Consider the following 22,975-nt stretch of genomic DNA (forward strand, 5'->3'; position numbering starts at 1 on the left):
GGTTCGTCTCTATTGGCTGGGATGGACGTATTGTGTGACCATCCGTCCTCACAGAGCCCGCCACTGCATCCAGTCCTGTCCCCGCTGACACGCTGAAGTTTGGGGCAGCGGGCTTGAACTCTCCAGGAAACATGACATTTCTCCAGACATGTGTACAGGGTATCCCCCCACTGTGTCCCACACAAGGGAGGGCACTGAGCAGTGCTGTCTCCCCCCACAATTCAGAGACAAATTGTTAATGAGCTACTGGGGCTCTGCAGAGGTAGAGTCCTTGAAAATGGTACAAGTTTTGTGATTTTGGCTAAAAACTTCATAATCAAAATTTAAAGACCACTGAGAATGCTTTAAAATAGCTAAAAAGGAGGATTTGAGTAGGTCTTTGATCGCAGAAATAATGGCTGTAGACCAGTGATCCTCAATAGGCGGCCTCCGGGCCACATCTGACCTGCCAACTACCTATTTATTGCCCTCGAACTGTTATTCCTTCATTGGGACACGATATATAGGCCAGAACTTGTCTTTGTGCCAACGATACACAGATAGCCTGTTACTGGGTCACATGGAGTTCAGTGCAGTGAGTGCTTGTTTTTTAAACTTTCACTTTCATTTTTGGAGCAGCTTTTAAAATTTCAGTCAGTTTGTTAAACTGAAAGGACCATTTATTTGGATTTTTAGCATCCTTGTTTGTTCGGAATCCTTGAGATGCTTTATACACCATTGGACAGAAATACATTTTTCCTTCTTCCTTGTGGTTCTTTATGTTTATATTTAAAAAGAAAAGTGTTCTTAAACCTATCTGCATCTGCACTAGATGACTTGTCACTGTGAAGGAGAGGTAGAGTGCATATAGGAACAAACCATAATCCTTCACAATATGAAGGAATATAAATCCATAGTTTACAGCTGCTGCTGCTGCTGCTGCTGCTGCTGCAACACAAGCAGAAAGGAGAGTTGCAACAAAAAAAACCCAGGGTGAATGAGTCATAGCCACACCCTCAACCTCATGATATATGGAATGGAAGTTGAACATTTAGTTGTATTTCCACAGAAATCTCTTTTATTAGACAATTTCTTAATCACCTTTAAATCTGTACTTCTCAACAATATACCATGAATGAAAACTGTATTTTCCACGTCTGATCACGCCATGGTAAGATTTAAGGAAGCGATCCCACTGGCATTGAATTTGTTGTCATGTCCCATCATAACAGAAGACCCTGCTGTTAACTTTAGTCCCTCCCAAATTGAACATTTGATCAATAGCACAACAGACACCTTTTGAACAAGTTTAAAAAAGGAAATGACAAAACAAAGGGAACAAGCACTATGATACAATCCTGAAACCTGACAGCTGAAACAAACAACAAAAAATCTGGAGAGGCTACGATGTGCCTCAAAACAGGAAGAGTCACATCTAATCTAAAAAGCCCTTTGCAAAGCTAGGGCAGCCTATTACTCAGCATTAATAAAGGAAAACAAGGACAATCCTAGATTTCTCTTTAGCACTGTAGCCAGACTGACAGCTACAAATTCTCTAATGAGCCAAGCATTCCTGTTTCTCTTAGCAGTAATGACTTTATGGACATTTTTAATGAAAAAAAATGTTCTTTCACAATTTCTTCTCTTCCTGCCTTCAGCTGACACCATGTTACCTTCAAAGTTTTACTAACAGCTGTGAGCCTCGACATATACCTGGAGTTCTTTCCTCCCATTGACAAACTTATACCATTTCTTCCAAACTGTCAGCTTGCCTCCTAGCTCCCACCCCAACGAAGCTGCTTAAATGCACTTTACTCCAAGATAGCACCTCTGGCTTAGACATGATAAATGTATCGCTGTTATCTGGTTATGTTCCACAGTACTTTCAGTGGTAATTACACCTCTTCTCAAAAAAATGATCCAGAAGTTTTGATCAACTACTCACCTATACCCAATCTTCCCTTTCTTTCCAAATTTCTTGAGAAAGCCGTTGCTTAATAGCATTGTGACTTTCTTCAAACAGGAGCTTATTTGAGGATTTTCAGTCAGGATTCAGGGTTCAGCATAGCACAGAAGAGCATTAGTCAGAGTTACTAACAACCTCCTGCAGGGATCAGATGAGGAAGCTGTCTCTGTGCTTGTCCTGTTAGATCTGAATGCGGCTTTTGATACCATTGTAATCTGCACAAGAATACTGAATGCCACGCTATTGACAAAGCTGTACTTACCCTCACTGAACTACTGAATATGTTTGTTGTGTTCCCGCGGCCATTTGCCCATGGCTATAAAAGAGGCCTTCCATAAAATCTCAGGTTACATTTAATACTAATAATCAGTATGAGGAATAATTTGAAATGATATAGAGCTATTAAAATGACAGATCAGGCACTTCTGTCATAATTACCCTACAATTCAGCTCGCACACAACAAGCGAACAACTTGAGATGCATCTTCTGTTGGTCATTGCGCCACACGGAGGAAGCACCCCCTGACTCACGTGCGTTAGACTCCTTGTTCTGTGTTTCAAGATGGGTCAGGTGGGTTACATTGCCGCAGACCCCTGACGCCCCTTGAAGATGTAGGCCGATCCCCGTCCTAGGCGATGTGATGCAGCGGAGGCGCACTGACAACAGTCCGCCACGGTTGACAGCCGCGTCGGGAGCGAGGGGGCCCCGTCCCTCCGGGTGCATCTGCAACTGTGTTGCTTGTTGCTGTCATAATTGTTTGATATTTTTCATAACCCTCCATTATAGTCACTTGTCCTTCTTGACTAAAGTACTGTAGGTGGCACGCAAACTACTGTGAAGTGTGAAAGACTTTTACAAAACTAGAGACAAATTTTATATTTTGGACAATCTTTTTACATTTTAGAAAGCAAAATCACATAAGCAAAACACTTTTACCAAGAACAAAACAAATTAAAATTTTAGATAACAAATTAACAAGATACAAAACACTTTTACAAAGCTTGAGACAAATTTACAAGTGGTGGGACACTCTTACCAGTCCAGAAACAAAGGGTGGCACGGTGGTGCAGTGGTTAGCACTGTCGCCTCACAGCAAGAAGGTTCTGGGTTCAAGCCTGAGATCTTTCTGTGTGGAGTCTGCGTGTTGTCCCTGTTCCTGTGTGGGTTCTCTCTGGGTACTCCAGCTTCCTCCCACAGTCCAAAAACATGCAAGAGGAGACTAAGCTAATTGGATACTCTACATTGACACTGGTGACCCGTCCAGGTTTTACCCTGTCTATCGCCTGAAGGCTTCTGGCTTCAGCCCCCTGTGACCCTTAATAGAATAAGCTGGGGTAAAAAGATGGACGGATGGATGGATGAAATGAACTAAGACTACAATGACTGTCTAGAAAAAGAAAAAAAGGAAGCTTGACATGCCAGTTCTTCTCTTCTTGTGTTTAGATATAGAATCAATTTTAGCACGTGAAGTGAACTTTTTTAAATTTTTGTGTGGATGGTCTGTGAGTACATCTCAGTTGCAAAAAAAGGAAAAAGAAGGTGGATGGAAGTGATGTGACGAACAGGATAACAAGAGAACCAGTAGTTGAAGATGACATCACTGTGTAAAAATTGAGGATGAGTTGTCCTAAAATGTCATGTATAATGACCATAATGACTTTCTTTACGCTGTCATATATAATGACACTCACCTCACACGATTAGTGATATCTGAATTGTAATGATTTATGATATAAAATCTTCATAATTCATAGATTCTTCCTTGAAGTTTCTTTCGGTTTTCTCCCCTGATGTCAGCTAAATTTCCTTCTGCTTCTCAAACACTGTTGAGAATTTCACTTTTACATTGTGAGTGTAGTTGTTATAGTGGAGGTTTCATGGTTCTGGCGGAGTCTGGGGGAGTTTCCACTGCATGCATAATTAGAGTGAAAGGGTTGATGTGTGAGTGAGATCTTGTAGCCACGAGCAGTACAAGTGTTGAAAGCTGATGTACAGTTGAGTTTGTGCTATTGTCAACAGTGTAGTTTTATAACAAACAGCTTTGTTCCTGGCAGCCTTTGTCCTCCACTGATAATAAAGGTAAGACACTGATTTCTTTCTATCTGATTTGACACAACTACATTGCTTTGCCTGACTTAACCTACCTCCTCCTGTGTTTCCCCTACATCTGTCAGGGCTGTACCAACATGAAGCTGTTGGAATTTGGGGATTCCATCAGTCGCTTTAGATTTGCAGAGTCCTGTCTGGGGCTGACAGGCTGCCTCTGTATATGCTATGCAATCTGGACACCATTCTGGTTGAAGGATGGTGGACTGTGGACAGAGTGGAATACTACTCATTTCAGGGATGGCATGGTTTTTAATGGTGAGCAACACACCACTTTTGTCTTCTGACATCATTGAAAGTCTTTCTTAATTGTATTAATGAGACAGATTCTGCCAAAAGAAGCAAATTTAGAGGGAACGTTGGAAACACTTGGTATCAGAAGGGCCTTCTAAAAATCAGTTAACAAGTTAGAGCTTGCTCCTGTTCCACAGAAGTACATTCTTTCACTGTGGCTGAAGGTAAAGTCTCAGTCACCTGATCTGCTTCATTAAAATGCTTGACTTAAATTTAAAAACAATTCATGTACTTTTCCAAGACATTATCTCTTCTTTTTTTAATGCAACACACTTTCAAAATGAAATGATTGCAGTGTAGAAGAGGCTGCAAACTAGTCGAGGTACATAAACTTTTAATTTTCTAGGTGGACAGGTGTTACATGCCTTTAAAAGTGCATTTTTCATTCACAGTAACATTTCATAACAGATATCTTTAAATAGTAACGCAAAAAGTCTAAGTCATCTTTTAAAACACAGAAATTATTTACTGAGAGCTATAATTTCTGTTCGATGTTGATTTGTTATCTCATTTAATGTTACTGAAACCTATACATTAAGCTGTTATATTTTACAGATAAATTACCAGGTAAAACATCCCTCAGTATATGTGCTGAGAAAAGATCAGGTCAGATTAGACAGTTAAATCATTGTTTCTATACTGTAACATCACAAAATCACGCTCACACTTTTAAACCAAGGTAACAAAAAACACTAACATGTGCTCCCAACCAAGTGAAACTCAAACCTCCTGGAGGAGTAAACTTTGGCAAAACTATTTTTTTCAGCAAGTTTAAAGGAAAGTTTAATTTGTTTTCCAGCTCTTGAGGCAGAGAGGGTCTTTGGGGTTCTGTCTTTCCTGCTGGCTGTGAGCACTGGTGCTCTCTGTCTAGTGTTTGCCCTCTGCTGGACATCTGAGACAGTGCGCTCCTATTCCAACACTCGGGCTCTGCTCATGGCAGGTCAGGCTTTATACCCCACCACCCTGCTGCTCCTCACCCTTACCGCTACAGGTAACAACTATACTGTCCTCAAAATATGACAATCATTTGACAATAAATATGAATGGGAGTGAGGAATGCCCATATGCAAGGAGTACTTTACAAAGTTTTGTTAAACCCATGTCAGGAATACACATTTCAACAATGTGGTCTTTATTCAAGTGGAGTATTAAGGTTACCTTGTTCAAGTATTTGTTCTGGGATATTTTAAAGGATATATGTGTATTTATTGACAACTACTTAACTTTGCATTGTGTGTGTATATATATATATATATATATATATATATATATATATATATATATATATATATACACACACACACACACACACACATATACAGTATACACATATATACATACATTTCTATATAGTTTTCTTTCTCTTAATGATATCCATTTATGTCTTTTTTTATGCCCAGAACTTCATATATTTTTAATAACTGTTGCACTGTTGATTGAAAAATTGCACCAAAGGGTGTTAAACTCCAATTTCGTTGTATGCTATACAATGACAATAAAGGCTTTTGATTTGAATTTGATTTGATAACATCACACCAACTAGGCTAACTGAATACTCTAAACTGACCGTAGTTGTGGCTTTTAGTGTTAAAGGATGTCTGTCTATATATGTTGGCCCTGCGATGGACTGGCGACCGCCCAGTGTGTACCACACCTCTCGCTCGAAAACTGCATCACCTCCACAAACTTTTGTCTGTTTGGAAGAAAGAGTATACAATGTGGCTGAGTAACATAATTATGGAGAGAGAAAATACACTCAAAATTCTCTCTCTCTCTCTCTCTCTCTCTCTCTCTCTCTCTCTCTCTCTCTCTCTCTCTCTCTCTCTCTCTATATATATATATATATATATGCTGTGTATATATATATATATATAAACAGAGATTTGCAAATGTGTACAACAATTTGTGCATTATTTTGGGAACTCACAAATGCATCGTCCATTTAAATGCCAACACCATGCAATTTGAAGACATGTAAAATGTTTTTACAAATGCATGTCTTTGCCACCTTGAAATTGTACATAACAATTCATTGAAATTCCATTTTCTACCAGTACTTGCATACCGCATTTATTTATTGATTTGTCTGACATTGAAAAAGGGTTTCAAAACTTCACATACAATTAGAACCCTATCTATGCTTGTCTCGCCATGAGTGTCAAAAATATATTTTGATGTGTATATGCACAGGAAACCTTTTGAAACATAATCAGATTTGAGAAGTTGAAAAAGTCCTCAAAAACCATACATAATTGATATTTATTCAAGTTATGTTCCCCAAATCAGACAAAAATCATTGTAGGTTGACTCATTTGTAAATCGTTTTCATCTGAGGATCATCTTGTTCACATTTGGGGCCATTACAGTTTTTCTCAATTGCTAAGACACAATTAGTGAAGCCCTCCACCTTTTTCTCTAAACTGTAACAAAATCTAAACAAAACCCTTTCTTTAACTACATTCACAAATGCCAGACTTTTCTAGAAAAATCAAACTCTCACCTCAAAACCAGTTATATGGTGTTTAAAACCTACCAGTATGTTTAGATCATACACACAGAAAGTTAAAAAAAAATCACCACAGAACATTTATTAGACACTACATAAAATAATTCAAGACGCAGCATCCAGGGCATGCATTAAACAAAAAAAGTGTTGTAGTCAAAGTGATGTCAACATTCTGCCTTGTCATAAAAAAACTACATGAAAAGCACATTACTGCAAAATCAACGTCAATGACACTCATTCTCCATCATCATATCTTTATGCAGGCAGAAGGGGAGAATGGATGAAAGCAAACATTCATGAATTCTTGGTTGATATTGAATCACTCTCTGACCTGGATGGCACAGTGAAAACTCACAATGTCCCACACAATGACACAGACAGGATGCCCTGCCTAGTCATGATCCTGCTACTCATACAATATTTTGGAGATCACTGTGAAATGTCAGGCGAGAGTGAATATTATAAGGCCCCAAGGTGGCATGATGGTGGAGAAATCCATGACTGCAGATGGCAGCACATAATGTGAGATTGCCACCACACTGGTCAAGGACCTCAAAAGTGGCCTGTTAGCCAATCACATTACAGCCTTTCCTCCTCTTTTTGGTCAGATTGAACCTCTTATCCATGAAAACATATTCAAGGAATAAGGAATCCAGTTGAAACAACATGGAAAAATAAATATAGTTTTGGAAGTCTTACAGAAAGACACGTGTGCTGTTGAGTAGACTGCAGTACTGAACACTTACCTGTACATACTGCAATCTTTGCTCCTTGAGTTGCTTCATGTACATTCTGTTGTGTTTGTGGGCATGAGCAATGGTGGAAAGGCTGACAGTGATGATGACTTCAAAATTCATATGGTCTTCATTGATTTTTTTGCTGTGTTTCATGCTGCTTGATTGCAATGTTCTGACAGACTATGTCGACAATGAGGATCTCGTGGAGTGGGGAAAACATAGATGTCCTCCCACCCTACACTTCTACAAAAAGAGGTCATGCAGTTTAGAGGCACGGTGGTGCGGTGGTTAGCACTCGCCTCACAGCAAGAAGGTTCTGGGTTCGACCCTTGGCTCGTGCACGCTGTGTGGAGTTTGCATGTTCTACCCGTGCCTGCGTGGGTCCTCTACGGGTACTTCGGCTTCCTCCCACAGTCCAAAGACATGCAAGAGGTGTCTAGGCTAATTGGATACTCTACATTGACCTACACTGACACTGGTGACCCGTCCAGGTTGTACCTCTCACTCAAAGGCTGCTGGGACAGGCACCAGCCCCCACGTGACCGTTAACAGAATAAGCAGTAGAAAATGGATAGAGATCATGAAGTTACAAAAATATACATCAATATACCAGTACTAGGCCTAATGGTATGTTGGCAATTTGGTCTGGTGAAATTCCTTTTAACAGCACTGTATAGAGTCATACTATACACATTTATGTAATTAAAATACAAAAAAATACTTGTTATTTTCTCTGAATTTCTGGAGTAGGATTAGGATTAGGTGGACATCAGGAATCTGCTGAGGTTGGGTTGCACTCAAACTCCTGCTTACTTCATACCATGAATAACAACATGGTCTATAACATTAAGCCATATTTCACCAGAAAAACTGTGCTTTGTCTTACCCCTCCTCTTCTCCTCCTCAGCTAACTGTTACTTGTACTCTGTCTCTGAATCTCAGATTGGTTTTGTCCACATGGACACTTAAATAGCCAGGGCTCCCTAAACTGGTTTATACTACTTTCCTCACATCATTAGCAACAAGTGTGATCAATTTTGAGTTGCTGTGTTTAAATTGAGAAAACTCTGCTTTGACTTTCACTTTTGCTACTTATGCTTACCATTATGCAATGCAAGTGCGTCACAGTGCAAAATGTGTCTAACCAGGTGAAAAATGTTTAAGGTTTTGCCAAAAGGTTGACCAGTTCAATAAATGGGTTCACTGCACTGAGCATTTGGTCCAGACAATTGGGTTTAGCGTTTTAGCAAATGAAAAATACTGTATTTCTCTATTTTGTCCTTATATAATTGTACTCAATGTTGCCATCTTTTGACAAATGTGAGCAATAGCAAGTAAGACAGCACACATTCAAACTGCCGCACATTTACTACAACTTAAACAATCTTGATCTTAAAACGAAACAACGAAGACATTTATTAACCTTAAAACAACTGTGAGAACAATGATACTGGAACATTACATTTCAATAGATTTCCACCCACCAACCACAATTACAACGTTGGCTTGTGAGCTTTAAAATAATTCAGAGTTTCTAAGTTAAGTAGTTTTAAAAAAGAAAGCCGTGTCCTATTAACCTCAACACAGCTTTTGTTGTGTGCAGCTCAGGTCAAATTCACACCCACAGACATTCTTTTATGTGCTGCTCATTTGCATTCCCTGCAGTGTAGCAGTTTTTAAACAGACTTTTTAGTTTCATTGGAATTACACTTCATTATCATACAAACTCTTCTCTAAAGCTTGAGGCACATAATAATTGACCTTAATGACATTTTTTTATGCTGCCAGTAGGTCTAAATTGTACTTGTGTTTCTCTTCTATCTCCAGGTTTCTTCTTCGTCCTTAGCTGGTCCCTCTTCACTTACCACCACTGGGAGGAAATCCTCAAGGACATCTCTAGCCTCGGCTCTTCCTATTGGCTGGGGGCATTAGGCTGGATTCTGCTGCTAGTTGTTGAAATGATAGTCTTTGTCACTGAGCAGCTTGTTGTACCAGACGTCCTACCAGACTTGGAGAGTGCTGTGGAGTCATGGCGGGCCACCTCTCAACTTAAGTCCACTAATCGGTGTTTCAGCGAGGGTTATCACTCTGTATACACAAAAAACAAGATGATGCCAAAGAGATATATGTCAGCACCTTGAGTAGAGTGAAGAGACTCTATATATAATATGTTAATATTAACATATAGGTTCAATTATAAATCTATACAAGCAATGAATACTGATCAACTTAAAGTGACGATTCTGTGAATCAGGACCATCTGAAAGGTTGTTCTGTTTGTTTTCAGTTTGAACTCAAATAAAATCGAGAACACTAAGGACTAACATTACAAGGTAGGAAATGTAAGGTGATGCGCTCAGACAGATGGAAACATTATAGGGACCCTGCATAATATTCTAAAGGATTGAAGAATGTCCTGAACCTCCACAGAATATCTAAAAAAATGTCCTCTTTTCATTATAAGCATCTTGTATTTCAAGGTTTCTTTCATGATGTTGGGGGAATGTTCAATTGTGGTTACCGGAACAGAACAATACAAAGCAAAAAGAGTGGCATCAATAAGTCACATGAGGTTCTCCTTAGGACTTTGTAATAGGAAAAAGTTAGCCAGTTTGTATGTTCCCTGAATGCTTAAAGAACATGTTTTGCGGGGATGTTATTTGGCAGATTTCAGGGAGCCTTTTGGTTCCAGTATAGAGGAACTTATATTATGTTCCCTCAAGTTCTCTATGTTTCCAGAAAATTTGCAGAAACTGTAGAATTCTGGAGTCATTACATGAACCTTCAGGGATCCACCAACTATGGGACTAATTCATGAAATATTCTCGCACACAAATGTGTTCTCAAAGGAATTTTTTTAGCTCTCAATTTAGTGTTACAGACAGGAAGCAGAACCTATTACCTATTAGCAATTCCTTGCTCATTGCATTTAATATGTAACTCTTGTAACTTTAAATTGTCGACAAGCCTGGGTGACTGCTAGTTACAAGAGGTACACAATAGATGTCAGAAGCAAGAAATTACGGATTTCCAACAGGTTTTTCTTCTTGTCTATAACACTATTTTGAGGGTTTCAATTCCATTGATGTGTACGAGTGAATCTGTGCAAAAGAAGATGTCATGAATGAGGCCGATTTTTCTTTAATACCTCTCATCATCTTCTTCAATTCCACATTGAGACCATACAGGAACACTGTGTGTTCTCAGTAAATGATGGGCTATTGTGTGAGAAAAGCTTTTTCTTCATGGGTTCAGGTTTATGTCTTTGTCAGGAGCAGTTAGGAGTTTCCGGTACAAAAACAACATCACAGGGTTGCTCAACTTTGGAACTCAAAGCTGTTCAGTGTTCCTGCAGATATGTACTTAATGAATGTTAAAATAGTCCCGTGTGAGATTTGATAGAGTAGTTCATAGTTAAAAATAAAGAAACAAAAAGGTTATATATTTATCCTTCTGCTTATGCTTGATATATAAACCAGATGACAGCACAGTGATGCAGTGGTTAGCACTGTTGCCTCCAGCAAGAAGGTTCTGGGTTCAAGTCCCAGCTTGGGCACGGGATCTTTGTGTGTGAAGTTTGCTGTTTCCTGTTAGGGGTTGCGGGGGGGTCCGTAAACTGAATTGTATGGCTGTTTGTGTGCGAGAATATTTCATGAATTAGTCCCATATTGTGTCATCACCTCTATCCCATTGACTTAGCTAAATTATTTATCTTTATTTTTGATCTGCCTGCAAGTTCCAGCTTATCGTGTTGAGGGTCACAGGGGGGCTGGAGCCTATCCCAGCAGCCTTCAGGTGAGAGGCGGGGTTCACCCTGGACAGGTCACCAGTCCATCACAGGGCCAACACATAGAGACATACAACCATTCACACTCACAGTCACACCTACAGTCAGTTTAGAGTATCAATCAGCCTCGTCCCCTCTTGATGTCTTTGGACTGTGGGAGGAAGCTGGAGTACCAGAGAGAACCCACACAGGAACAGGGAGAACATGGAGACTCACACAGAAAGATTCTGTGCCCGAGCCGGAACTCGAACCCAGATACTTCTTGCTGTGAGGCAACAGTGCTGACCACTGCACAACCGTGACACTCTCCTTGAGAATGTGTCTGAGATATTTTAATCAAGCATGATGTGTCTCTGCCTGGACAGTTGTCCTCCATCAGTCCATTAGGAGTTGAGAGTGTATTGAATATTAGCCAGTTTGTCTCCTTTATGAAGCACATCCTGTTCAGAATCCAGCCCCCCCCCGATAGGACAACCATACAGTGGTTGTCAGCACTACAGCAAGTGCTCTAGTGCTGGCCTGTTTATGTTTACATTCTCAAGCTGCCAAAGTGGGGGGGAATTAACTGGCTCTGACTCTGTTAATTGGGTGTTAATCAGCTGTTGGTCTAATTAAAGCCAGTTCTGCCCTGTTGGGCCCTGGTAATGAGTTTGTTATTAAATCCACAGAGGATTTTTGTCTCGTTTTTCAATTTACCAACAGGGCGGTGTTTAATTGCTCTGTAAATGAGAAGAATGTCCTTGAAGGTCATCCTGCTTCAGCATCACATCCATGAACAAAAGAGCTTCCCCACCTAAACTGAAAAACCCCTCAGTTCCTGTGTCATGCGTTTGTATCCAACTGTTTTCTCTGCTCATCTCTGAAAGAAATGTCATCAAATAATATTTCATAAACAGAGCTGGTTTCATTTTATCAGTAGAAGTCTTTTGAAAAACACATTATTTTTCCTCCAAAGTCACTTACCTCATAGGTCTGGGTCTTGAAAACGCTGGTCTTACATGGTTTCCAGTGTTTCAAAAGTAGCCATTTCATTGTTCACCCTTACTGAGAGAAAACAGCAAAAGTAGAAAAGGCTTTCAAAAAAAGAGTGAGATGTTTAAGGCTGAAATGAAAGCTGAATAGTGGAAGATGTTCCACAGCGATAGATGGGTCACCTGATGGACACTGACAGATTGGTGCTGCTGATTGCTGAAGGTCATTTGCTGCAGGGACATCAGTCAGAGCATGGTAGCATCACTTTCTGCCCTAAACCTTTGCCATATGGAGAACACAACCTGGGAAAACCACTGTCCCTGGTATAAATTATTAACCAATTACACAACCATGTCCTACTAATTGGCTGCACAGCCATCCCCCTGTGTTTCTTTGTTTTCGCTTGTGTCCGCAGTTGTGTTCATGGAGATAAATGAACTGCAAGGAGAAGAATCGTCTGTCTGATTTCCAGAGTTAGTATTTTGAATGAAAATGCAAAAAATAACAGACCTCCTTGCTTTACCTCTTGGTGGTGCTGGTGTAACATCTACAGCTCCCTGCAAGGGAGGGGGAGGTCTAAAATACTAACACATAACACATACTGTATATGTTTGTTTGATTCTATTTGTCAGGTATGTGGTTCTAGCATATTTAGAGCATTCTGAGCCAACATCTGCTGAACTTCTCAGTATTTTCTAATTAATTATGAGCTGAATTGAGAACACCTTGGTATTTGAAGTTGTATTTCCCTGTTTTTATAATGCAATGGTAACATTTGTAACTTTTTTGACAGGTTAGGGTTCAAAATGAAAACATGGAAGAAATCAGCAGAAAGAGTAAACAGGAGTAACAATCACAAACAGGGAAGAAAGAGTGGACAGGAGGTTTGGAGAAGTCATACAGTAGCTTCATACTAGCCACGTTTACATGCAGACTTTTTCTTCATTCCGACTGAAATTATTCCGATTGAAGAGTTCGGGTCAACTGTTTACATGTGACGTGATCTATTCCGATCTGGTGTTTACATGTGCCACTTCATTTAATCGGAACCGCCCATAATTTTGTCCATCGGCTCGAAAAACGGAAAGTTTGTGGGATCATATCCACTTTTGTTGTTGTGCTGTTTAGCCTTGTAGTAGCCGGTCTTCAGAGTTTTCCAGCGGTTTCTAATCTGTTTGACGCTTCGGTCGATGCCAGCTTCGTTGAGTTTTTCGTGGACTTTTTTGAACAGTTCAGAATTTCTTGTTTTCCTACCATCTAAGCGTGCGTTCAGGTCTTTGAGAGTTTGTATTAAAAATAAACTCTCCGCCGCAGACCAGTTCTGCTTGCACTGCTGCTTGGAAGCCGCCATTTTTATCAAGTGAGGAAACGTCACTGCGCATTTAAGTCAAGACAGAGCATGCACAGAAAGAACACAGCCTGACAGCATTCCGTTTCACTGTTTACATGCTAAGATTTTACATCTGATCGGTTTGGGAAAAGGAATATTCTACCCCGAATGAACGAATGAAATTCCATTCGGTTTAGGCCTCTTTATTCGGATTGAGGTGTTTATATGGAACATTTTTATTCGGTTTGGGCTTCTAATCCGATTCTGATTGGAATATTAGGCTCCATGTAAACCAGCTACTGTCCCTGAATTCTGCAAAGCCCTCTGTGGCGTAAGACTGATCAACTTTTTACCTCCCTCCTTCTCTTTCTCTAGCCCTGAAACGTCTGATGTAGTCAAAATGAATTTTAGGCCACTGCAGCACAACAGTGTCCTTCACTGCACTGACATCAGTAAGAGTGGACAATTGGAGAAGTTTGGAATGTTTATGTCTGCAGATCTAAAATCTTTGAAAAAGCAAGACAGAGGGGGAGAGAGAAAGAGAGAGAGAGTGTGCTGTGGATGTGAGGAGCGTACACCTCGTGTCCTTCAGTCATTTCTCTTGCAGAGACATATTTATCTGTCGAATCTCCAATGAGCTGGTGCTCTTTGTGATGGACACCACCCCGGTGATTACATTTGTTCAGCAGTTTAAAAGAGACAGACAGAAAGCCTGCTCTTGATTTTAGGTGTCTTACCACTGTTTGAGCTTTTCTTCATTCTTGGGTGCCAGCACTGTTTTTTCTTTGAGTTGCTGGAAGCTTTGCTCATAAGTGGTGTCGACTCTGGCATTTCAGTCCAGACAATGAAGTCCCATTCCCATCTCTTTATTCATCCCTGGCAAACTGTAGCTGGTCCCTTCTCTTATCTTTCTGTGCCCAAGGAAATTAAATTACAAATATTATCACTTACTGTCAGTTTCTTTAACAGTGTGCCTCTGCTTTGCATATAGAGTGACCTTCCTTTGGAGACATGTTGTTACTTATTAGCCAATTTATAATAATGGGCTCTCTTCCACTAGTGCAATCACACACACCTTTTGAAAGTGAATGGCATTAGAAATTAAAGTGAGGAAAGGAGAGACACGGTCATCTTAGTGGTTACAGCTCCATACATTCCAAGTCACTTTAAATATCATGGGGCAGACTGGCTCACAGGTAGAGTGGCTGTCAAGCAACCGAGGGTTGGGTTTTTGGTTTGATCCTTTGCTTGGTGACCATATCGAAGTGTCCTTGAGCAAGATACTGATCCCCTTCTTACTCATTTAATATAACTATGCCACATTAAAAAGGGCATTTAAAAGGTCTTCTACCCCAAACAGTTTTGAATTGGTAGAAGGTTTCCTTGAACCACATTAACTGAACAGAGTCAAAATAGGGAATGTTCAACTTCCAAGTTAAGAAATGAGCAAAACAAAACAAAATGATTTCATGAAGTATTATAATATTCAACAAAGGTGCAAAAGTATTTGTGAGTACTTGAAAGGCAAAATACTCTTTTTGGATGAAGGATTCATTTGAAGCATTCTTTAAACATTAGACTGACAGTTTTTCTTTAAGACCTTACTGGAACTTACAGCCTGCCCCTGTTAAGTTACAGGGGGTGGCACGGTGGTGCAGTGGTTAGCACTGTCACCTCACAACAAGAAGGTTCAGGGTTTGAGTCCTGGCTCGGGCACGGGATCTTTCTGTGTGGAGTTTGCATGTTCTCCCTGTTCCTGCGTGGGTTCTCTCTGGTAGTCCAGCTTCCTCCCACAGTCCAAAGACATCAAGAGGGGACGAGGCTGATTGATACTCTAAATTGACCGTAGGTGTGACTGTGAGTGACCCCTGCGATGGACTGGCAACCTGTCCAGGGTGAACCCCGCCTGAACTCGCCTGAAAGCTGCTGGGATAGGCCCCAGCCCCCCCCCCCCCCCACAACCCTTAACATGATAAGCGGAAGAAAATGGATGGATGGATTGATGGAACTTGCAGGCAGAGCGAAAATAAAGATAAAAAATGAAGATTAAGCTAACTCAATGGGCTAGAGGTGATGACACAATATGCAATATCCACAATAACGTACTTGGCCATAAAACAGTTCTGTTTTGGGTAGATTTGAAACATGATTCCTATTTGCCCCACTACAATGATTTGATTGACATCCAGATCCTACACAGGGTAACAATTGGGAGAGCACTAGGATCAGTAAATATTATCCAAAAAACATGCAAATACATTCAGTGCCTCAGTTTATATGGTCTCGCATAGAGTTAAAAGTGTTTGTAAACATAACATACTGCTTCCAACTTTAATAGATTCATAATAATTAAGAAAAAAATCATTGGAACTCAATCTGCTGCTCACTGTAGGTTATTTCCCTTTTTACTCTATTTTATTGTGTAGAAATAATGACTGGGAAGTTGTTACAGACCCAGCACAACTCACTTACTAATGCCAACTGCCATTGTGCCTTTCAGCTTTGAATAATTCCATACACATTGGACCATATGGCTGAATAAACAGCCCAAATCCCTCTTATAGTCTCTCCTGCATGTCTTACACAGAGAGGAAGGGATTTCCCACCTAAGAAAGATATGCTTCTTTAGTAGCGCAAGAGTGAGGAGAGTACTGTATGACTAGGACAATGGCATTTTCATCATTATTTTAGGAAGGCCATCCCTTGCCTCTGTCACTTATTCCCTGTTCATTGCATGCATTTACTCATGCTGAGCCTGTTGTACATGTCTGTCAGCAAATGAAAATGAAAATCTGTATCAATACTTCTCGCTCCATATTGTCCCAAAGTGGAGTGCGTGGATGTTTATTTGTTATCTTTATATATTTTTAGAGCTAGTAACTCTCCCCCGCAACTTGTTAACCTGTTCCTGAGGTATCTCTGATGGACGGTAGTAAATTTATCCACTCCCCCCATATGTGAAAGAAGTCAGCCTTTCAAAACCTCAACACTTCTGTATATCGTCACCTTCTTAAAATAATTGTTGAAGTCATTTTTTGACAATTTTTTCCAGAAATTTTCAACTCCTTATGATGTTTTGTCTCCAAGTTTTTGTGTTTTCTGAGAAACTTGAAAAACGGATTTAGGCCATTATTTTAAGAGGGCAACGACATCTGAGTGTTCATGAAGCCCATATCATTATCATTTCTCACCCTGTAACAGGGTGCCGTGAGACTGCCTGCCAAATGACAACAACTTTCCTTTTTCTGGGTTCACCTATAGTCAAAGCATCTTTTCACACCTTCCTCTTCCCTCTAATTACTGCACTCTATAAATAATCTTGAAGACCAATCCCTCTTAATCAGCCCTGGATTGGTGTGTGTTACTGAGGCCATGGTAACCATGACTGACCTCTGGTAGCAGTTGTACAGAAAAGGGCACAGCTGTTCTGACATTTCTTATAATGACTTTTTAGTTAAAAATACATGGCAATAAGCAGATAAATATGCAGAAAATGAAGTCTTTGTGTTTAGTGGAAAATTAAGACTGGGGACATTTCACACATCTTGACACATAATGGGACTATTTTTTTTCCCTGCATATCCCCTTGGATGTCATGACTTGTTTATTACATTAACTGAGGGGACAGAGGGAGGGAAGCTGGAGAATGACCAGTGGAGAGACAAGGTCTTCCTCTGTATGACTTTTAATCTCCTTCAAGAATGGTACAGTACAAATTTAGTCCACTTATTCAGGTGTTTCACAGTTTGCCAGAAAATCCTCCAATGGAGGGAAATGTAGTATCAAAATTTCCAAAAGTTGTTTGCAAACTGCTATCCTTCAGCTGACAGTCCTTCTGTGTAAACCAGTGCCATTTTGGGGAACGAGGGCTAATACAAGATTAAACATAAGACAAATCCATTGAGTAGATGTTTATGTGACTGCAAGTCCCCTGGCACCAAGAGGGCTCTTCTTCAATCAAGGAAATCTACATTTAATTAACACAGAATTAAAGAGCATTGTTATTTTGATGAAAGACACTGGTTCTGATTCCTGCTCCACTCTTGTGCTCCTGATTCTGAATTAGGATTAAATTTCAGATGGTTTATGACAAGTGATCAACATCCATCTGAATTTTCTCCTTAAATCTATGTTGGAGCTCGTAAAGGGGGGAGAGGATTGGCGATATCTTAAATTAAACTATAAAGAAATGATCAATTATTAAATATGATTATTACAATATAATCTATAAACGGGGCACCACCCTGGAATCAGGAAAAAGCCAATCCTCCGTTATCGACCTCAAAGGTGAACAGGATAACCAAATTGTCAAATTTGCTTGGCCAAATTCAACAGCTATTGAAGCAATTAAAATTAAACAATTAATTATTTAATCAAAATCAATTACTATCAGGTCTGTTCAGTCTCAATCAAATAGAAGGTGTGATTCCGAGCACTGACCCAATCAAACCAGCAATCAAAGTTCAAACCACACACAATAAAACCAGGAGTCGAATTGTTGCAAAATATAACACATTTATTATCACAATATTAATTTTACAATTAACAGAGCAATAATCAATAGGTATATCTTCACAATTACGGACTACTATCTAACATCTACTTCTATCAAGGGTGTGTGTGTGTGTGTGTGTGTGTGTGTGTGTGTGTGTGTGTGTGTGTGTAAGAGAGAGACAGAGAGCGAGCGAGAGAGAGGGAGGGTGGGTGCGCGTGCGCACCCGAGCGGGTCAGGGTAACTGACCCAAAATGGCGGACAAGGACGAATAGAGCTAAAATGGCCGCCCTGACTTCCGCTGAGTAGGAAGGGGGGGGGGGCAGGGAGGTTGCAGAGTCCTAATCACGTGTGTGGAGGTGTTAAGAGTGGGAGCAGAGTGGGGGAGGAAAGGAAAGATCTAACCTTACTGTAGATTCAGATTAAATGGCGCCGACAAAGACAAAGAGCTCGCTCCCGCTCGCCGTGTGCGCGCGTACAGGTTTCGACCGAGTCTGGTACGTGCGCTTCCACAGACGAGGTTACAGCTCTTTCGACTTCGTAGATGGCCACCGATCATGAACTCAGCTCGGTTGTGGAAACCAAACAGTGATAACTCTTGATGATCAGAGCTGAGGGCCCGGCGGCCCGTCTGATACAACAGACACAGCACAACGACACAGTGACAGTGATATGATGATGAGAGCTCGGTGGCTCGTTCACTTGCAGCGTTTACTGTTACACTCTTAACTACGATCTCTGCCCAGACACATTGATGCCTTACTATCGTTGCTCCGCTCAGAGGCGGAGATGGAGATGGCGCTTGCAGAGGGTCCGTTCCTTGGCTCAGATACGCGCCTTCCGCGGTCGACCGGGTCGGGGAATTGTCCTGAGCAAAGCGTCCCGACAAAACTTGCGTCCTTCTGCAGGTTGGAGGAGATCAGCGGGTGCGGGCTGTCTCCTTTGGATCCAAAAAGAAAGTCAAAAAGAAAAAAAGAAGGGATGCGCGGATTCTCGGTGTTAGGGGATGAGGAGAACCGCGGTCACGTGACTGAATTGAAAGTGAAAGTCTGTGGACTTGACTCGTCCCGCGAGTTGTAGACTGCGGGTGGACGAACAAAAGAGAGGAACGAAGGGAGACATATGGTAGTTGCTCCTTTTCAGCAGACGCTACTTGGTGAAGTTAGCGTACCTGGGAAAATGCGAAGCTTTTCGGCAGGACGTCTGGTTTTATTGGTCCACCGCTGATGATGACGTAGCGGGGACCCCCTGGGCTCTCAGCCAATGAGTAGTGGTTTTCCCCCTTTGAAGAGGATTGCCACACCTCAACCTGGTGGCTGGCAGGAAAGTTTTTATTAGTTTTTCCCTCTGTCCCATCTCCACGTGGAACAGAGGGAGGAAGAAAATGACATTCGTCAGCACATGGGCTCTGAATCCCAACATCTAGGTCTTGCTTTTATTTCTTTGACAAGTTACCTCTGTGCTGCTACAGTATCTTTGTTTGGCCTAACCCAAATTTTAAAGTTTTACCCAAAGAGCATATTTTGCCTTCAAGTTTGTACAAATAGGTCTCTTGAGCTCACAAAGACATTTTCCCTTCTGTATCACTTCTTTGTGACATCAGAGAAAAAGTCAGCCACAAATATTTAGCTGTAAACTAATCAGGATTGATTGTGTATAACAACAAAACTTCCTAAATATATCTGCTTACAAGCTCTCAATCACATCTCCACACTGTCTTTATTTAACTGTATGCACAGTAATCCAAATAAAATCTTGTTTTGAGCAAAAAAAAACCCAGAACTAGAACCTTTCCACTTCTATGCTCCTATCAATGAGCACAAGCAAGTTGGTTCAACTGAGTACACCAGCTGATCAAACTTGGCTACTGTAGACTAGCTCCAAACCAAAAGAGTCACAGTTAGTTTATTATTATCTTAAATGCAAGAATTTGGGGTTCTTGAGCATGGGAGTGGAGATAGAAGCCATGGATTATTACTGAACAATGTAGTGAAGAGTTTGTAAACTGATGTTTTGGGATAGTTGTACTGTTGTTGTGTCAACATTAGTTTCAAGCTAAATTTATGTTGTGAAATTGGTTGGATGAACTAAAAAAATTCAACATTTACATTAATCCCCCCCTTCTCTTTCTTTCACTCTCTCTTTATCTGTCTCTCTCTCTCTATCACACACACACACACACAAACCATTTAACAATTTTTCACTGTTAGAATGACAGAATAACAGAATAATATGCAACACAATGGAACAGAACTCTATCATACATCTACACTGTGAGACAAAGTTCCAAGCAGGGATGCAGTACAACTCTAACTGCTCCAGCTGCAATGGATGTCAACAAGCCACTGCAGCTGTTTTCATCAAAACCATTTTACAACACTTATGGGAAACACCCACCTTCTATTTTAGAAGATGCTATCAATTGACCTTTCTGGGATGCAAAATGTAAAGTCACAAAATCATTTAAATCTGGTGAATTCTGGATGAAAACCCACTCGATGGACAGCATAGCCAGTGTGTTCAGTCTATCCTGTCCTATCCGTCTTTTGAAAAATTCTTTAATCCTCTCGAGTGTACTGAGGCACCTCTCTGACCCGGTCATCAGGGCTGTGATGGCTATTTGTGAGGGTTTCAAATTTTCAAAGAGAGTGATGAGAAAGTGGATAGAAAGTAGATAAGCCCCATATTCATGCCAACACCTACCATACAGCACATCTTTGATGTATACCTGCTGTCATTGTCTGAAAATATTTGCCTTGTACTAACTAAAATTAGCCTAAAATGAACCACTTGTCAATCATTTATCCTCTGTTAACCTGCTGCTGAGTGGTTAGAACTTAGCAGCCCGTGGGCTGAATGAAGTTAACCCAAATGATCAGCAAATAACAGTGGCAGAACAGGATGCCTGTCAATCATTTAATTAATCGTATGTGCTTAGGCTGCATTAAATTAGCCCATTTAGAGTAATCCCGTAATTTTCTTGTAACTTTTCAGTGCTGTTGCATCTCCAGTATTCACTAATACTTATAATAAGTTATGTGGACAATAATTGTCTCATTTTTACCTCATAAAGCAAAGAGGGCTTAGCCCTACTTACCCATTTATACCAGCCATCCCTGTTATTGGCTCTTTCTGCCTTCAGGAGACACAAAAAAGTAATGCAGGAGGGAAAAAAAATTGTATGCTCAAATTTGTGAGTACTTGAAAGGCAAAAAAACAAAAATGGTGAAATATCACTTGAAGTTGCTTTCTGCTCACAAAACAGAGGAGCTGAGCGGAACCAGTCCAAAACCAAAATAACTTCAGTGCCTTGGGAAATGTTATAATGCAATGGATAAAAGCAAACCGAAGACTAGACCACCCAATAAAATGTCAATTTGGATAGCTTTACATGGACAATGTTGTGGCGTCAGCTTGTGGAGGGATGTTATTTGTTGTAGCTGTGATGCTGTTATGTGTCTCTGCGCTCTGTTAAAGCTTCGACAGTCAGGAGGTCAAACGCAGCAGACGGGTTCAAGGTCATATAAAGCCTGAAGACAGAACAACTTAACACATCTCTCTCCTGGCTGTGATGATGTCTTTATAAGCATGCTTACCTGCAGGGAGGGGGGAAGAGCCCTGTAATTAATCACCTCATTGGAATAATTACACATCTGATTATTAACAAAAGCCAAGGTGAAGGTAAGAAGCAGGGGACTAGAAGACTGAAGCAAGAGTTTGAGAAGGGAAGACAGGGAGATGACTGTGATGGATATGATTAGTGAGGAAAGGGTTTGTTTTAGTAGGACGTTTTGACAGATAGCGCTACACTGAAGTCTAGAGTCTAGTTATGAGTGTTATACTCCCAAAAGTGGTAATAAGACTGCGCTTTTGCGCATGCATGTGAATAGGCGTCCTCGTGTGCGTGCACCGCCATGCTAAAAAGGGATCTCCTTCTGGAGATCTCAAACAATGGGAGTCTGTGGCAGGACATAAACATGCCCCGGACATGTCCCGCTAGTCATATGGGATTCTGGGCTAGTACTGAAATATGCCCAGAGTTTGTTGGCTGTATCATATGCGTTTCCAACCCAAGGTGTAGACCGGTGGACTCCAGCCCGTGTTTTTTCTGGTAAAATCATGGACACGACTCTGATCCACGGTAAGTTTGTCCCCAATGCCTATTTGTTTTAACGCGTTTGTGTTTTTTATGATATTTATGTGCGCACAAACGTGTCCGTGTCTTCTTCCGCAACAATGTGTGATATTATTAAATGTGTTTGATGTAGACGTAATTAGGGTTATTGGGGTGTCTGACCAAATGCCCTGCATGTTGTGTGTGTGCGAGCGTGTGTATGTGAGTGTGCGCGCGCGTGTGTTTGAGTTTGAGTCTAGGTAAGTTTTTCCCCAATGCTTATTTGTTTTAATGCGTTTGTGGTAAAGACGTCTTCAGGTCTTTTTTTTGCATTTGGCCCGTCCCGTTCTACACGATGCTCTGACATACTAACGGGATGTGAAGCCATTTCTGGTGAGTCTGCTTTAGGCATTGAAAAAATCCGATGGGATGATCCGATCGTGATGCCGGGATCTGGAGTCAGTGGAGTGGTGCGGCGCTGTCTGTTTCTTATAGGGACTGCATGTGAGGATGGGCGGGGCTGTGTTCTCATAGGATGCCAGCTGCTGTGAGCGGTGTTTTAAAATCTGGTGAAATACGCCATGCTGCATGTCGGGACTTGTTGGGGCTTGAGTTCTGGGGTCTCATGGACTAGACTTAAACACACACACCCGCGCCCACACAGACACACACACACCAAGCAGGGCATATG

At 40.9% G+C, this 22,975-nt stretch overlaps 2 protein-coding genes across 9 annotated transcripts in view; one reads left to right on the forward strand and one right to left on the reverse strand.

The window, feature by feature from the left end:
* furinb (furin (paired basic amino acid cleaving enzyme) b) overlaps positions 1 to 2,121 on the reverse strand; it is a 171,560-nt gene extending 169,439 nt beyond the window's left edge. For all 7 annotated transcript variants that reach the window (XM_086208321.1, XM_086208319.1, XM_086208320.1 and 4 more), the window contains exon 1: positions 1,925 to 2,121. The gene's annotated coding sequence lies outside the window, so the exon portion shown is untranslated. The remainder of the gene's footprint in view (positions 1 to 1,924) is intronic.
* Positions 2,122 to 3,890: 1,769 nt separating this feature from the next.
* Positions 3,891 to 15,323, forward strand: LOC147258436 (uncharacterized). 2 transcript variants are annotated; one of them, XM_086207691.1, is made up of 4 exons: positions 3,891 to 4,025; positions 4,121 to 4,310; positions 5,146 to 5,286; positions 9,417 to 15,323. In XM_086207691.1, exons 2-4 carry the CDS (start codon positions 4,133 to 4,135, stop codon positions 9,728 to 9,730), a joined length of 633 nt encoding a protein of 210 aa, XP_086063817.1. In that variant the 5' UTR covers positions 3,891 to 4,025; positions 4,121 to 4,132; the 3' UTR covers positions 9,731 to 15,323. The 2 variants fall into 2 exon arrangements, with proteins under 2 accessions (XP_086063817.1, XP_086063816.1); XM_086207690.1 differs by having other exon boundaries at positions 5,146 to 5,337; positions 9,417 to 15,320.
* Positions 15,324 to 22,975: the final 7,652 nt, after the last annotated feature.

This window comes from Aulostomus chinensis, chromosome 7, assembly GCF_037954235.1.
Source record: "Aulostomus chinensis isolate RoL2024-O1b breed Wild chromosome 7, RoL_Achi_v1.0, whole genome shotgun sequence".
NCBI classification, from domain to species: domain Eukaryota; kingdom Metazoa; phylum Chordata; class Actinopteri; order Syngnathiformes; family Aulostomidae; genus Aulostomus; species Aulostomus chinensis.